This window comes from Rissa tridactyla, chromosome W (genome assembly GCF_028500815.1).
Source record: "Rissa tridactyla isolate bRisTri1 chromosome W, bRisTri1.patW.cur.20221130, whole genome shotgun sequence".
Taxonomy (NCBI): Eukaryota; Metazoa; Chordata; class Aves; order Charadriiformes; family Laridae; genus Rissa; species Rissa tridactyla.
In genome coordinates, this window is record NC_071496.1 from 22,581,797 (window position 1) to 22,599,006 (window position 17,210).

General features: G+C 41.6%; 1 protein-coding gene across 7 annotated transcripts in view; it reads right to left on the reverse strand.

Annotated features, from left to right (window-relative positions):
- Positions 1–423: 423 nt before the first annotated feature.
- Positions 424–17,210, reverse strand: part of LOC128902101 (zinc finger protein 131-like) — a 45,054-nt gene continuing 28,267 nt past the window's right edge. For 5 of the 7 annotated variants that reach the window (XM_054184474.1, XM_054184476.1, XM_054184477.1 and 2 more), the window contains exons 5-7: positions 14,467–15,152; positions 10,150–10,280; positions 424–2,542 (exon numbers count right to left, since the gene is read on the reverse strand). In XM_054184474.1, the coding sequence (XP_054040449.1) occupies positions 1,886–2,542; positions 10,150–10,280; positions 14,467–15,152 (1,474 nt within the window). In that variant the 3' untranslated portion in view covers positions 424–1,885. Of the gene's footprint in view, positions 2,543–10,149; positions 10,281–14,466; positions 15,153–17,210 lie in introns of those variants that run through there. The other 2 variants (XM_054184478.1, XM_054184479.1) reach the window with 2 other exon arrangements.

The following is a 17,210-nucleotide window of genomic DNA, read 5'->3' on the forward strand; positions in this document are numbered from 1 at the left end:
CCAGCCCAACTGTGCTTACCAAACCATGGCCCTGTTACCTTCTCATACCTTCTCAATTTACATTGGACCTTAAATTACCTAAAAGTTAGTTTCAGTGGTTAGACACACAGACAGATTGTTCCTTTAATTCCACAGATACAGACTTTGTGTCTATATGCACAAATACCTAAAAAATTAGGGTTATGCAGCTAAGCAAGCAGGCCTGTACCCTACATGTTATCAAAAGACAGGCTTCTTATCAGAAGCCAGGTATAAATACAAGAGCCAACTTTTACTTTCATGATTAACATTGGGCCACATTCTTCCCTCTGCACAGAATCTCATCACATATTACTTGCATCTCAGCAAACATAAAACATCATAAAAAAAAGAATACAAGTTATGTTAATCAAATTGTTTGAAATTTTAATTGAGATCCATGTTTGTTTTGCAACAATTTCTCAAAGGCTACACTATAATGAAACACAAGAATCATTTTGAATGAGACTAAATAAAAGCACAAATCTCAGGAAATAATTCTGCATTTGGAGAAGACTGAATAGAAAAGCCTGATTTTAACTAAGAGCTACAGGATTACCAAGAGCATTAGGGAACAGCCTTGCAAAAATTCCTCCCTTTAGTTAAGGCTTTGAAAATAAAGTTTTCCAGAAGTATGGAGGTGCCTCTAATCTTAAGTTAATAATTGAGAATTAGAAGTCCTTAGCATCCTTAAACATAGCGCTAGACAAGTATTTTCTAAACAAACTTTACAGTAATGCGCTATTAATCTTATTAAAATGAGATTGAGTCTTGCCACTGGGATCTGGCACTGTAATTGCCAGCCACTCAGTTGTTCCTAATTTATTGGAAGAAGCAAATAATGCAATATTTAATGGCTGGTATTGTTTTATTGTCTAATATTGATTAAAATATTTACACTCCTACTTCTCAATCCACATTTTAGCACTCATACCTATGGCTTTTACTTTTAGCACATCATCTTTGTGTCAAGTGTCAGAATTTTATTTCAAAAAACCCAGGAACCTGATACCATATAGACAAGTCTTCTCTATATTTATGTTTAAAAATACTCATTTTCAAAAATGACGATTTATAAACGAAGAGTCTGCTGTAGCTTTCTTTCAGCTCATGTTTATCACAGATTCTACTGAGCTTTTCTTAAAGTGTCCCTTTTAGAGTGCCCTGCTGCCTCCATGTGGAATCTGTTACCTCTCTCACCCTGCCCCTAAATTTAATGGAAAAATAATAAAAAAAAAAATCAGTAGCTGACAATTTTAAGCAAAAATATAAAGCGCTATAACATTACCTACATTGCCTTTTACTGAACTAGGTTCTTGAACACTCTAGGAGCTTTGTGGAAATTTAACCAGTCAGTGTTGAAAAGGCACTCATTTCTCACAATGTTTTTTCCCCAGCCTGAAAGTTAGGGACCGTTGTTAGGAAACAGCAAACAGTCTGCCCAGAAAATTCACAGGTACCCGATTGGCCACTTACATTAGAACCCAACAGATTTTACTGATTCTTCTGCCACAGACACCCTGCAAATCTATAACAAGAGTTTGCTTCTATGGCAAGAGGAAAAGAGGTAAAGTTACTCATATATACCCAAGAATGGTGTAACAGTGATACAAGCTATTCATTATTAAAGTCCTCTAAAAACTGTCCATCTCTGTGGTAGTTTCTGTTCCATGGTATTACATGAATGAGAAAGTTATTTTTCACATATGAGAGAAGTTTAGTTGTACACGAAGAAAGCTAACTTTGGTCCACTTGTCCAGCTTCCTAAGGACAATATAGTGGAAAGATGACCACTGATCATTCAAAAACCAATGTAAAAGCTAACAAAAATACTTGGGCATTTCATTCCTAAACCTGCACAGTGTGGTTATTTGTTCTTGTCATCCACCTTTTCATTCTGTGTGTCTGCTAATTGTTGAGTTTTTAAGTCTTCAGCTTGTTCGTGATCTTCCTTATCTACATCATCTACTTGACTAGTTTCCTTTTCTTCTACTTCTCCTTGATCAACACTTTCATATTCTACTTGTTCCAGGTCTGTTCCATCTATAAGTTCTGCCTGTACTTCTTCCATCTGTATTTGATTTACATGCTCCACGTGAACTTCAGCACCTTGTTCAGTTTGAATGTGTTCAACTTCCAAGTAACTAATTTGCACCTGTTCTTGCAGTTCCTCCATCTGCGTGTCTTTCACTTGACTGTCCTGTACAAGATCATGGTGCATCTGTTCCACGGTTACCTGTGCAGGATCCACTTGTACCTGAATTACTGGTAGGACATGTACTTGCTCCACTTGTTCTATTATAGTCATTGATGTTACTGGTTCAGCTTCCACAGCTTCCACTGGAAGAACTTCTTCTGTCACTATTCGTTCTGAAATATTGTGCATGTCTTTGAGATGCCTTCTCAGCTCACTGCCTTGCATAAACCACAAGTCACATAAGGTACAGTGGTTGGGTTTGTCACCAGTGTGTACTACCAAGTGATCTTTGAATTGATCCCAGCTGTTAAACACACTGTTACAAACCTGAAACAAAAGATACAGTATGTTAAACAATGCCAAAAGAAACATGACAAAGTATAGTGCCTATTTCAGATCATAGCTTCACGTAGTGTACCTTCTTGCTACTTGGATTAAAAAAACAACCATGTACGTTAGAGGTAAAAGCTGAGAAGTCAGCTTCAGATGAACAGAAGACCTGATGTTTATTTATTTTTAAGAAACAGTGTGCCATTTTGAGTTGTGTATACACGATACCTACAAAATTTATAAGTCAGTACAGCATTTGAAAGTTTTCTTATTTTAACTTTATGTGAAATTCACATCCAGATTCACACCCTAATAAACATCTGGTGCTAGAATTTTGGGTGGAAAGCTATTTATGTAATAATACCGTATGATGGAAGTGTAATACAAACTGTCCTTTTACTGAAGTTCTAGATGCAGTACTACTAACCAACTTTTCCTTATCAGCTTTCATTTGTTCATGGCATTGGAAGATTTACCTGGCTAGACTAAACTCTCCCGTTTCGCCATTTCAAAAAAATACTTGAGTGATTTCAGCAGATAAAAATCTCTTTAAACTCCATCCCTTTAAGTCTCTTCCAGCTTAAAGTACTGCTTGGACTGCAGACATACTATTTTCACAAAGCACTTGAGTGCACTTCCTTCCCTTCAGCTGGCACTAAGGTAAGTAACCCGGAAACAACACACAAAGACTGCAGAAATGAACAAGGTGCCAGGGTAGAAGAGAGAGAAGAGTGGGGTAGAGTCAGGTTCGGAGTAAAGAAAACAGGCTCAGGAGTCTTTGTCCATGCAAGTGTTCTTGGCTGCAGAAAGAAGCAAAAAACATGCATTTTCACTGTTGGCACCCCTTCACTTTTTGAAACATAATGTTCCAGCTCCTCAGTTTTCAGCAACAGCACAGAAAGATGATGGAGTATCTGACAGGGATTAACTCAAGGAACAGGTATGTGTAATGGAGCTGAATATCCCCATTATGCTGTTGAAGTCTTAAAATCATGCCTCTATGAAAACGCACGTAGCATGGGGAATAAACAAGAGGCGTTAGAGATGTGCGCACAGCTCCAGGGCTATGACCTTACTGGCATCATGGAGACATGGTGTGATGGCTCCTATGACTAGAGTGTTGAAAGGGAAGGATACAGACTCTTCAGGAAGGACAGGCAGGGGAGGAGAGGAGGGGGTGTTGCCCTCTATGTCAATGACCAGCTGGAGTGCATGGAACTCTGCCTGGGGGTGGATGAGGAGCTGACTGACTGAGAGCTTATGGGTCAGGATTAAAGGAAGAGCAGGGACAGGTAATATTACAGTGGGGGTCTGCTACAGGCCACCTGACTAGGAAGACCAAGTAGATGAGGCTCTCTATAGACAGATAGGAGCAGCCTCACATTCACAGGCCCTGGTCCTCATAGGAGACTTCAACCACCCTGATATCTGTTGAAGGGACAACAAAGCAGGGCATAAGCAATGGGGCAGCCTTGGCTGTAGTGATCATGAGAAGACAGAGTTCAGGATCATAGGTAGTGTGCACAAAACAACAACAAGTAGGATTGCAACCGTGGACTTCAGGAGGGCTAACTTAGACCTCTTCAAGAAACTGCTTGGAGAGATCCCGTGGGCTAGGGCTCTGGAAGCCCCCTCAAGAAAGCTGGTTGGTATTCAAAGACCATTTTCTCCAAGCTCAGGATTGGTGCATCCCTAAGAGAAAGAAATCGGGCAAGGGACGCAGGAGACCTGCATGGTCAAGCAGGGAGCTTCTGAAAAAGCTCAAGTGGAAGAAGGAAGTTTACAGCACGTGGAAGAAGGGACTGACCCCTTGGGAAGATTACAAGAATGCCGTCGGAGTATGCAGGGATGAAACAAGGAAAGCCAAGGCCTCCTTGGAATTAAACCTGACAAGGGATGTCAAGGACAACAGGAAGGGTTTCTTCAAGTATATTGGAGGCAAAAGGAAAACTAGAGAAAATGTGGGCCCGCTGTTGAATGAGACAGGAGCCATGGTGACGGAGGATGTGGAAAAGGCGGAGTTACTGAATGCCTTCTCTGCTTCAGTCTTTACTGCTCAGGCCAGCCCTCAGGAGTCCCAGGCTTTGGAGGTAAAAGAGAAAGTCTGGACAAAGGAAGACTTCCCCTTGGTTGGGGAGGATCAAGTGAGAGATCAATTAAGTAAACTGGATATCCACAAGTCCATGGGCCCTGATGGGATGCACCCGAGAGTGCTGAAGGAGCTGGCAGAAGTCATTGCTGGGCCACTCTCCATCATCTTTGAAAGGTCCTGGAGAACAGGCGAGGTGCCTGAGGACTGGAGGAAAGCCAATGTCACTCCAGCCTTGAAAAAGGGCAAGAAGGAGGACCTGGGAAACTACAGGCCGGTCAGCCTCACCTCCATCCCTGGAAAGATGATGGAACAGCTCGTTCTGGGCATCATCTCAAGGCATGTGGAGGAAAAGAAAGCTATTGGAAGTACTCAACATGGATTCACCAAGGGGAAACCATGTCTGACTAATCTGATAGCCTTCTATGATGGCATGACTGCAGGGATAGATGAGGGGAGGGCAGTGGATGTGGTCTACCTTGACTACAGCAAGGTGTCCGACGTGGTCTCCCACAGTATCCTCATAGGGGAGCTTAGGAAGTGTGGGCTAGATGAATGGACAGTGGGGTGGATTGAAAACTGGTTGAAAGACAGAGCTCAGAGGGTCGTGATTAGGGGCACAGAGTCTAGTTGGAGGTCAGTGATGAGTGGTGTTCCCCATGGGTCAGTACTGGGTCCAGTCCTCTTCAGTATATTCATCAATGACCTGGATGAGGGGATAGAGTGCACCCTCAGCAAGTTTGCCGATGACACAAAGCTGGGAGGGGTGGCTGACGCACCAGAAGGCTGTGCCGCCATACAGAGAGACCTGGACAGGCTGGAGATCTGGGCGGAGAGGAACCTTATGAAATTCAACAAGGGCAAGTGTAGGTTGCTGCACCTGGGGAGGAATAACCCCAGGCACCAGTACAGGTTGGGGGCTGACCTGCTGGAGAGCAGCTCTGTGGAAAGAGACCTGGGAGTCCTGGTGGACAACAGGATGACCATGAGCCAGCAATGTGCCCTTGTGGCCAAGAAGGCCAATGGCATCCTGGGGTGCATCAAGAAGAGTGTGGCCAGCAGGTCGAGGGAGGTCATCCTCCCCCTCTACTCTGCCTTGGTGAGGCCGCACCTGGAGTACTGTGTCCAGTTCTGGGCTCCCCGGTTCAAGAGGGACAGGGAACTGTGCTGGAGAGGGTGCAGCAAAGGTCTACCAAGATGATTAGGGGACTGGAACACCTCTCTTATGAGGAAAGGCTGAGGGATTTGGGTCTCTTCAGTCTGGAAAAAAGATGGCTGACGGGGGGACCTTATCAACACTTATAAATACTTAAAGGGTAGGTGTCAGGAGGATGGGGCCAGGCTCTTTTTGGTGGTGCCCAGCGACAGGACAAGGGGTAATGGGCACAAACTTGAGCATAGGAAGTCCCGCCTAAACACGAGGAGGAACTTCTTTACTTTGAGGGTGGCAGAGCACTGGAACAGGCTGCCCGGAGAGGTGGTGGAATCTCCAACTCTGGAGACATCCAAAACCCGCCTGGACGCATTCCTGTGTAACCTGCTCTAGGTGACCCTGCTCTGGCAGGGGGGTTGGACTAGATGATCTCCAGAGGTCCCTTCCAACCCCTACACATTCTGTGATTCTGTAATCCAGGAGGTTCCTGGAATGCATCAATGATAACTTCCTTCTCCAAGTGACAGAGAAGCCAAAGAGGAGAGGTGCCATGCTGGACCTCGTTCTCACCAACAAGGAGGAGCTGGTGGGGAATGCGAAGCTCAAGCGCAGCATCGGCAGCGACCATGAAATGGTGGGGTTCAAGATCCTTAGGGTGGCAAGGACAGCACACAGCAAGCTTGCTATCCTGGACTTCAGGAGAGCAGACTTCAGCCTCCTCGGGGATCTGCTTGGTAGAGTACCGTGGGATAAAGCCCTTGAGGGATGAGGGGCCCAAGAAAGCTGGCTAATATTCAAGGACCACCTCCTCCAAGCTCAGGAGCAATGTAACCAAAGAAAGAGGAAGCTGGGCAAAAACAGCAGGAAGCCTGCATGGATGAACAAGGAGCTCCTGGACACGCTCAAACTCAGAAAGGAAGCCTACAGAGGGTGGAAGCAAGGAGAGGTAACCTGGGAGGAACACAGAGAAATTGTCTGAGCAGCCAGGGATCAGGTTAGGAAAGCTAAAGCCCTGACAGAATTAAATCTGGCCAGGGACATCAAAAGTAACAAGAAAGGCTTCTATAAGTATGTCGGTGACAAAAGGAAGGCTAGGGAAAATGTAGGACCTCTCCGGAAGGAAACAGGAGGCCTGGTCACCCAGGATATGAAGAAGGTTGAGGTACTCAACAACGTTTTTGCCTCGGTCTTCACCAGCAAGCGCTCTAGCCACACCACCCAAGTCACAGAAGGCAAAGGCAGGACTAGGAGAATGAGGTACTGCCCACTGTAAAAGACCACGTTCAAGACCATCTAAGGAACCTGAAGGTGCACAAATCCACAGGACCTGATGAGGTACATCTGCAGGTCCTGAGTGAACTGGTAGATGAAGTTGCTAAGCCACTATCCATCATATTTGAGAAGCTGTGGCAGTCTGAAGGTCCCACTGACTGGAAGAAGGGGAAACATAATCCCCATTTTTAAAAAAGGAAAAAAAGGAAGACCTTGGGAACTACGGGCCAGTCAGCGTCATCTCTGTGCTTGGCAAGATCATGGAGCAGATCCTCCTAAAAACTACGCTAAGGCACATGGAAAATAAGGAGGTGATTAGTGACAGCCAACATGGCTTTACTAAAGGGCAAGTCATGCCTGACAAATTTGGTGGCCTTCTACGATGACATTACAGCATTGGTGAATAAGGGAAGAGCAACTGATGTCATCTACCTGGACTTCTGCAAAGTGTTTGACACTGTCCTGCACAACATCCTTGTCTCTAAATTGGAGAGACATGGATTTGCCGGATGGACCACTCGGTGGATAAGAAATTGGCTGGATGGTTGCACTCAAAGGGTTGCGGTCAATGGCTCAATGTCCACGTGGAAACCAGTGACGAGTGGCGTTCCTCAGGGGTCAGTACTGGGACCAGTGCTGGTTAACATCTTTGTTGGTGACATGGACAGTGGGATTGAGTGCACCCTCAGCAATTTTGCAGATGACACCAAGCTGTGTGGCACGGTTGACACGCTGGAGGAAAGGGATGCCATCCAGAGGGACCTGGACGGGCTCGAGAGGTGGGCCTGTGGAAACCTCATGAAGTTCAACCAGGCCAAGTGCAAGGTCCTGCACCTGGGTCAGGGCAATCCCAGGCACAAATACAGGCTGGGTGGAGAATGGCTTGAGAGCAGCCCTGAGGAGAAGGACTTGGGGGTGTTGGTGGATGAGAAGCTCACCATGAGCCTGCAATGTGCACTTGTAGCCCAGAAAGCCAACTGCATCCTGACCTGCATCAAAAGAAGCTTGGCCAACAGGTCAATGGAGGTAATCCTGCCCCTCTACTCCACTCTGGTGAGACCCCACCTGGAGTACTGTGTCCAGCTCTGGAGTCCTCAGCACAAGAAGGACATGGACCTGTTGGAGAGGGTCCAGAGGAGGGCCACGAAGATGATCAGAGGGCTGGAGCACCTCTCCTGTGAAGACAGGCTGAGAGAGTTGGGTCTGTTCAGCCTGGAGAAGGCTCTGGGGAGGCCTTACAGCAGCCTTTCAGTACCTGAAGGGGACCTAAAGGGGGCTTTCAGGAGAGATGGGGAGGGACTCTTTATGAGGGAGCGTAGCAATAGGACGAGGGGTAACAGTTTCAAACTGGAATAGGGTAGATTTAGATTGGATATTAGGAAGAAATTCTTTTCTGTGAGGGGGGTGAAACACTGGAACAGGTTGCCCAGGGAGGTTGTGGATGCCCCATCCCTGGAAGTGTTTAAGACCAGGCTTGATGAGGCTTTGAGCAACCTAGTCTAGTGGGAGGTGTCCCTGCCCATGGCAGGGGGGTTGGAACTAGATGATCTTTAAGGTCCATTCCAACTCAAACCATTCTATGATTCTATGTTTGTGATGCTAGTGATGTGCTTTTTGTCCCCCCCAGGCTTACGCTTTACAAAGAAGTTGCACACACACTTCTTAAAATACTAACTAACTAACCTTATAGATAAGCACTCAAAATTACTTAGTCACACATAAAGGTAATGACTATCAGTAATGGCCAAGCACATAACTACTGTTCTTGCCACGTAAAGCCTAATTCTGTACTTGAGGCATACAACCAAGTGCACCAAAAGTGCTCATCAAGCAAGTGCAATTTTGTTTTCTCCTCTTTGTTCAGTGAGCCAAGATTTTATTTATTGAACACTATTCAAATTTAGTTCTAAAGAGAAAAAAGTCAAGAAAAAATTATCCAAGAATTGCTGTAGTTGCTACAGGCTGAAATAACACTAACCCACATTAACAATATCTGTTACAGAGAAAGCTATGAGGCGAAGCAATTAAACCAAACAGTCATAAAGACAAAACAGTATCTTCAATGAAGCTACTAGGTACGATTTTGTGTTATACAGTAGTTCTCATATTCAAAACAAACTTATCTTTAAGACAAAGGTATGCTCCCAAGAATTAACTTCAGAATAGCATAATAACTAAATGATGCAACAGCATCAGTGAAACTTCCAATTAAATTATTTGATTAGCAACACACAGAATTCATTCTTCTTCAGTATTCACTGCTTTCTGTGAATAAGATCACTCTGTTGGTTTTTTTAACAAATAAAGCTGATATCCATCAGTTTTCTTTATTACACAACAGAATTTAACCTCAAACCACAGCCATTCTGTGAACTGAATAAGGTGAGAGCCTTAAGGGGAGGGGAGAGGGGGAAGTGTGTTCTTATTTGAGACTGTCACAGCAGTGGAGCATCAAAACAGCAAATAGAAATGCTACAACCAACCTCAGCTCTCATATTTTCTAGCTTTTTCATAATCAACTTTTAAAAGTTAAGTAACATTCTTCTGAACAGCTTTTCAAATGTCAGCTACGTGTAGTGACCAAGTACCCTAGCTATCCATCTACAACGTTTATATTTGCTTAAAAGACATTACAGATTGTCATCATAAGTTGGAATGACTTTCCAGACAAAGTCAATACATTGGTACTAAACAGAAGAATAATAAAATAGGAATAAAATAGTACTTTGTATTTTGGACTTTAGTGAAGCATGCTCACAAGCAGGAAAGTCCTAGGTCAGTGCATCAAGAACCTTGAATAGGAAGCAGAAAGATCAGTGAGATGCAGATGAACACTTACCTACCAACAAGAATCTCTCTGATTAACAAAGTATTATGAAACTCCATATCAGTAATTCCATATTTTAAATGGAACTACTTAGATATAAGAATTTACCCTCATGTTGTGGTTGAATGCAATCTTTATGATTTATTTTACTAGAAGTAGTTCTTGGAGACATAAGCCCACTCTCGTTGCCTTTCCTGCTCCCTCACTCCCTCAGCACAGGAAGGAGGCATCTAGCCTCAGACTCTGCTACTTCTATTACCCACCTGACATTCATACAGCTTCTTTCTTCCCTTTTTAGCTCCAACTCCAGACTGACAGGCTGTCAGGTGACATTTGAGTGTGCTATTCCTAGCAAAACGTTCATGGCAGTTTGGACATTCAAATGGTTTTTCACCTGTTAAGACAGACACAGGTATTTGTAAGCATATAAAATCAGACAGTTTTCAGTCAGCTCTCCCTCCTTCCCCTCTCCCTTTTGATAAATATGCTGTAAAGATGTGGCCAACTGGATTATTCTACAGAAGAAGAGAAAGACATTCTATGTAAACTTTATTTATGTAACTAAAAGGGCAAAAACCTAATGTGGAGTCATAACTCTCATTTATAAAAAAAAACAAACCCACCAAACAACAATGTAACATCATTACCAATGCCATTTAAGGTACATTTAGGTTTTTATGGAAGTTAGATTACTATACTGACAAAATATCTTAAAGAAATAGAAGCTATTTCTCTCTTTTCACCTGATAATATTAACAGTTAAAAACTCAACATTAGTATATACAAAGTGACACATTAAAGAAGGAAGTACTTAAAGAATACAATTTTTTGTTTTCAAGAACAATAACAGCTTATGCTTGAGAGCTGAAACTGAACTCCAGAAAAAGAAGTTTGCACAGAATGACCATGAAGTAACAATGCATCAGTATTAAAAAAAACAAAATCAAATCCAACACTTTAATCCAAAGTAGTATATTGTTATTACCATCATCAAATAGTAACAAAGAACAACCGGTGTCTCTGTTTACTAATTCATCATGCACAAACACAATAAAATTCAAGGAAATTAAAGTACAAAAAATTAGGAACAGTGTGTTTCTTCTGAAAGTCCAGTAATTAATCTGTGAAGATACCGATACCAACATAACTACTGAAACAAACTACTTAATGAACTCCAAAAGAGGCTGAGACATTTCAGTGAGTAACGTAAGAATCTATTCTAGCTAGATTAAGTTTAAAAGCCTACATTTTCAGGAATGCAGTAGTTATTGACTACTGAGATGGAACGCCAATAAACCTGTATTTTCAGAAATAAAGATATTCAGAAGTACCTAACTAGCTTTTCAAAAGAAATCCACAAGTAGCCTATAATTCTCGCTTATACACCTAAAGGCCACAGAAAAATGTTAAATGGTGGTAATATTCCCCTTAATGGTTATAAAAGGCTATGTTTTTGGAGACTGTTGTACAGGTAATGCAGAGGATGCTGAACTGCCATCAAAGCAAAAATCACGGACTTTGCGCGAGCAACCAAATACATTGGTGAGCCAAGAGGATACTACAGAACAAAACTCACACCGCAGACCTTCACCTGCCCTGCGATCTGGTTACATTTAAAGAGTTACTTGGAGCAAGGCACCGCCCAGTCAAGGACAGATTTATGCTATTATTACTCAAATACTTCAATAATCTTCAACATATTCTGCCAAAAGTATCTGAAAGTGACAATTCAAAGACAACAGTGGCGATATCCAAAGGCCAAAAGACATTGTGTGACTTCTTGCATAGTGCAAATCAACACTGCGACCTTGGCGGCACTGGTTACGGTAGCAATGGAAAACACAGAGAGCATGTCAGCCTGCCTCTAGCTTGAGAAATGTACTGGCGAGCTAGGGGATAAACTCCTCTGTTAAAGGTGACAACTTGCTTCTCTTGCCCCAGGTGTCATCCAACTACGAGTTTCGTCTCATCTAAGCGAGATTTTATAAAGAGGGAGGGTTCTGGCCTGATCTAACAATTATCTTTTTTCCATTTATGAGAATGGGCGAGATTTCACTTGTCAATCGTAAGTAACTCACAGGACAGAAATTCTGACCTAAGACAGTCCAATATTGTGCTGCTCCTTTATAACTGTACAGCCACAGGAAGGAGATTGCCTAAAATAAATATTTTTTAACCCAAAGACATTCATAACACCACAGTGACTTATTTGCCTAATACGTAAGAAATACCAGGGAATTCAACCATAACCATAAAGCTGCCATATCATTATTTACATTAGGTTTAGGAGAGAAATAGTAAGTCTAGTTTAGGGTTTTTGTTTGCCCCTCGCCCCTCCCCCCCCCAACCCAATGGCAGGTGTTTATCAAATGAACTTCTTGGGATCATTTATTCAAGGTATGCAAATAGAGTCCATTTATTCACTCCTATGGAAGATGTTATTTACAGTTCAAAGCACACTTCCTGTAAAATATATTTTAGATTTATGAAGAATGGCAAAGACATTGATTAATTTTTCCTCTGAAGTTTGTATAATCTGCATACAAATTACTTCAGGTACAGAGTTTTTAGACAAGGACTGATTAATTTGGCTGCCTGGAGCACATCACAACTCCTTCACTTCCACCTTTGCTCATGTGAGCACACACACACTCTCCATAAAAGGAAAAAAAATAAAAAAAAAATCAAGAAGGCCTAATTTTGAGAAATATTCAGCAGTCAAAATTCCCAGTAAAATCAGAGGGAATCAAAGCTGTTCAGTGTCTCTTTCTACTAGGGGATATAAGCTTTGTAAAATACCAGGATCAGACAAGCATATTGAGAGCAGTAGCTTTGTTCTAAGATTGATTTCTGTATGAGGAAATTGCTCTTCTTGTGTAAGACAAATTAGAGCTATTGAACTCAACAGATATATATTATTTAAGTGCAGCCTTGCAGAATTTCTGTCCTATGAATTACTTAAGATTGGCAAGTGAAATCTCATTCATTCTCATAAAGTGAAAAAAAAGAGAATCATTAGATCAGGCCAAAAAACTTCCCTCTTTATAAGTTCTGGAGATTACTTTGTTAGTACATTCAGTTACATGACATATAAGACAATTTAATTTTTTTTCCCCAGAGATTCAGAAGCTGCTTAAGGCACTGTATGCACATGTGAGAAAAACTCCATAGTTCTCCTTCCTTTATTTTACTGAGACAAAGATAATAGCTATTGGTAATGTCGAATTCCTACATCAAAAAGAATTACCAACCCTGATAAGGTGACTATTTCTGCTCCAATTGCTACTTTCATGTTATTGCTAGTGTTGTGATTAAACAGCAACACGATCAAATACTTTGTAGGACATTTTCTCCTGGCCTTTGAATTTCATTTTCGTATTCAACCAGAGCTATACAGAATTAAGAACTTAGAAAGCCTTTGGCTCACTGGAAATTTTTCCACTGACCTTAGGAGACCACAGTTAAATGGTAGTATCTGGTTTAATTTTAAGCTTAAGGCTTTCAAAATACTGAACTGGAAGTAATTAAGTAATTAGATTCCATATGTTATACTTGTATCAATAAATATTTAGAAAGTAATTTGCATCTCCTGTGATATGCTAAGCTGCTTCATCCCCAAAATCTTTTGTCACAACAGCAACCAACATACTGTGATATTTGGATTACTCTGTTAATCCACCACAAACTTTTCTCTGAAAATACTTTTGTTAAGTAGCTTGTATTTGGCTTGGTCATAATGGAGAAACACTCCCTACTTCATAGGTAATAAGGATTTTGCATTTTTATAAATGCAATTTTTAAGGGGCTATTGGGAGTAGACTGGATACGGTGCCATATATCAGTACTCAGCAGTCCCATACACAGATGCAAAGACTTTAGCAACAACAAGCCATGAAAGAAATAGACCTACTACCCTCCATTAAATTCTTACTGATGACTCATGACTGACACATTAAACAAAAGCATCTGAAAGATCAGGACAACATATATTTTACATTCAGAGAGCTATCTATATAATGCTCAGTACCTATTCAGATAGTACAGACTTTTCAGTGAGATGAAGAAATAACATCTTAACCTCCCATGTTATATAGAAGAAGGAACAAGTCATTTTATACTCAAAAGATGCTATCCAGATTTGAGAGGCAGATTTTACAGTAACAAAAGTCTACTAAAGTCACTAGAAATGTTTTGCTGTGTTAATTAACAAAGAAAATGAAATCATAGATGAGATGTCAAGAGCAAGGATGAAACTTTCAAACAAGATGGTACAAGACAGAGTTGTTAGGGGGGTATTTTATGCCTAATGCATTAATAGGCATTTGCTCAGAAGTTCTCTTAGTTAAAGAAACCCTTTAAACTGTGTATTCCACTGAGAAGATCACAGTTCAGATCACATTTCAACAGAAACATTTACTAATAGAACTGTGAAAAAATAAGAGTAGCTCCTCAGTTTGGTGCTTTTGAAGAAAACAACATACTTTAAGAAATTATGCAATTTCTTAAAGTGCATAAAACATGCAAAACCCCAAAATACTAGAGCCAAAGACATAACTACAGGACCATAGCAGTGCTCTTACCTGTGTGCTTCCGGAGGTGCTCTTTAAAATGTCCAAAGTGGTCAAATTGCTTATCACAGTACTGGCATATATGTATTTTTTTGCCAGGTCTTTGCTTCTTGCTGGCACCACCTTCATCAAGGTGGTAACAGGTGAGGTGCTGTTTCAAAGCACTCTCTCGTAGGTACCTTTTATTACATATGTCACACTTGTAACTCTCAGTAGAGTGTGTTTTCATGTGTTCCTTAAAATGGTAAAACAATTTAAATGAACGGTTACATTTCTCACAGTGGAATAAATTCTTCACATGTGACAGCTGAAATTCCACAATTTCAATACCTTCTACCTGTTTGCACGAGGGATCAGTTGCACTATCACCTTCTTCTTGGATCTGGCATTTTTTCTCTCCCTGACGATACTTACTGGTGATATCTGCCAAAAGAGCCAAAGCAGATTCATCTGATGTACCCATTGTCTGTATGTACTTTATGGATTGCTCTGCAGAAGCTACTTCAAGTGTTTCCATGCTGTCATCTTCCACTTCAATTGTCCCCTCAGCAATCTCAACCTCAATTTCAACAGGCTCCGATGCTGCAGATGGCAGTGTTTCTGTGATAACGTTAGAGGTTTCAGCTATCTTCCTCTTTTTCGGTTTATTTTTACCTTGTGTTTGATTTGATTCTAAGGGTGATGAATTTTCTTTGTTCCTGCAAAGCATTTGCATAAACATAGTTAAGATCCATAAGCACTTACATAACAATTCCTGCCTGATACTGAGCTTCTGCATTAAACACTCCCTAGCTGTTTCTCAAAGAAGCTGAATGATGAACGACCACATAACTGCTCTGGTAAAACCCCACCTGGCGTACTGCATCCAGCTCTGCAGCCCTCATCACAGGAAAGACATGGACCTGTTGGAATGGGTCCAGAGGAGGGCCACAAAAATGATCAGAGGGATGGAACACCTCTCCTATGAAGAAAGGCTGAGAGAGTTGGGGTCATTCAGCCTGGAGAAGGCTCCAGGGAGACCTCATTGCGGCCTTACAGTACTTAAAGGCAGCCTACAGGAAAGATGGGGACAAACTTTTTAGCAGGGCCTGTAACGATAGGACAAGGGGTAATGGTTTTAAGCTAAAAGAGGGTAGATTCAGACTAGATATAAGGAAGAAGTTTTTTACAATGAGAGTGGTGAAACACTGGAATAGGTTGCCCAGAGAGGTGGTAGATGCCCCATCCCTGGAAACAGTCAAGGTCAGATTGGACAGGACCCTGAGCAACCTGATCTAGTGGAAGATATCCCTGCTCATTGCAGGGGGGTTGGACTAGATGACCTTTAAAGGTCCCTTCCAATCCAAAATATTTTGTGATTCTATGAACCTGCATGCATTTCAGAAGCTAATTTGTCCTTAATCTATACTTCTTAGAGCTGTAGAATAGCACAGTTAAAGCTGTGTAGCCTTTGACATAAGGTTACTAAAGTCTTTTTAATAGTTCCGTTTGAGCAATAAACACCACCTACCAAGAAGAAAGGCCAGTTAGCCTAATGACATTGGTTTATCTAAGAAACTTGTGAAATTCTGTACTTGGAAGGAAAACTTCCCCAAAGGAAGGAGTTCTTTGGCCTGCCTACTCAGAAATAAGATTCAAGTCCTTCCTACGCTATTCACCTCTTAAGCTCTGGAGTGCATGCAATTGCCTGCAGCGCTTACAGCTTGTTAAAAAACACTACAGCTGTGACTTCACACAATGATTATTATAACATCTTGTACTTCAAGAAAGCACACAAATAACAGCTGAGGTACCAAAAAGAAAAAAAAAAAAAAAAAGGCAAGCCACTGGGATGTGGAAAGTATTCTAGTTTAATTTTCTGGGGGATAGCATCCCATCTCAAACACAGACAGAGCTGAGTGGGCCAATGCTTTCAAGTCACACCCTCATGATTATCCACAGGACTTACGTGCTGGAGATTTTACAACTGATTATCAGTTTCGAAAATGAGTGGCTCTCTTCCCCTCAAATCAGACTGATGAGTAATTTGTGTTTTTACCTTCCTTTTCAGCCTGATGAACCCTTTTATGTAACCTACTCCCTATCACTTTCAGATTTTCTAGTAATAGGAGAGAGAAGGTTTTTCTCCAGTATCTGTATGTCATATGGCAGAGATGTGTGGCTAATGACCTAATGCAGGATACAGCTTATTAAATTGCACCTTACTATATTCAGATACAGGAAGACAGAGCAGCTAAACTTATAGTTTCATCTAGCCTGGATTTCTGATGTCTAGAAGGTGACAGTTACTTTGAACATTACTGCAAAGATCTCCAGGATCATGTACCTGCTCAAAGAGGAGACTACCATCCTTGAGCACATTGTGTGGCTCAGGTGTGAAACTTTGAATGGGGATACGCACATACAACACACTGTACTTCAAGGATTAACAGCTGGTTGTTTTCTTTCTAGTCTAGATTATGCAACATGCAACTCTGATGCATTACACAAATGGTTAGTTCTATAATAATCTCTACTTTAGCTGAACTTTCTGAAGCTTACCCCTTTCAGTCAAAACTCAGACAGAGGCACTGTATTGCAATTCTTCCCCCTCCTACTGTGGAGGGGAAAACCGAGACTGACGGTGGTACTCAAGTTTTTTTTTCTAAACAAAAAATTCTCCACCAAAAATCAAAAATGAACAATAGAAATAACTCAGACTGGCTTGCACATGTGTTTGTTAAGCAAAACATTGGTTTCCTTATAACATAAAAATT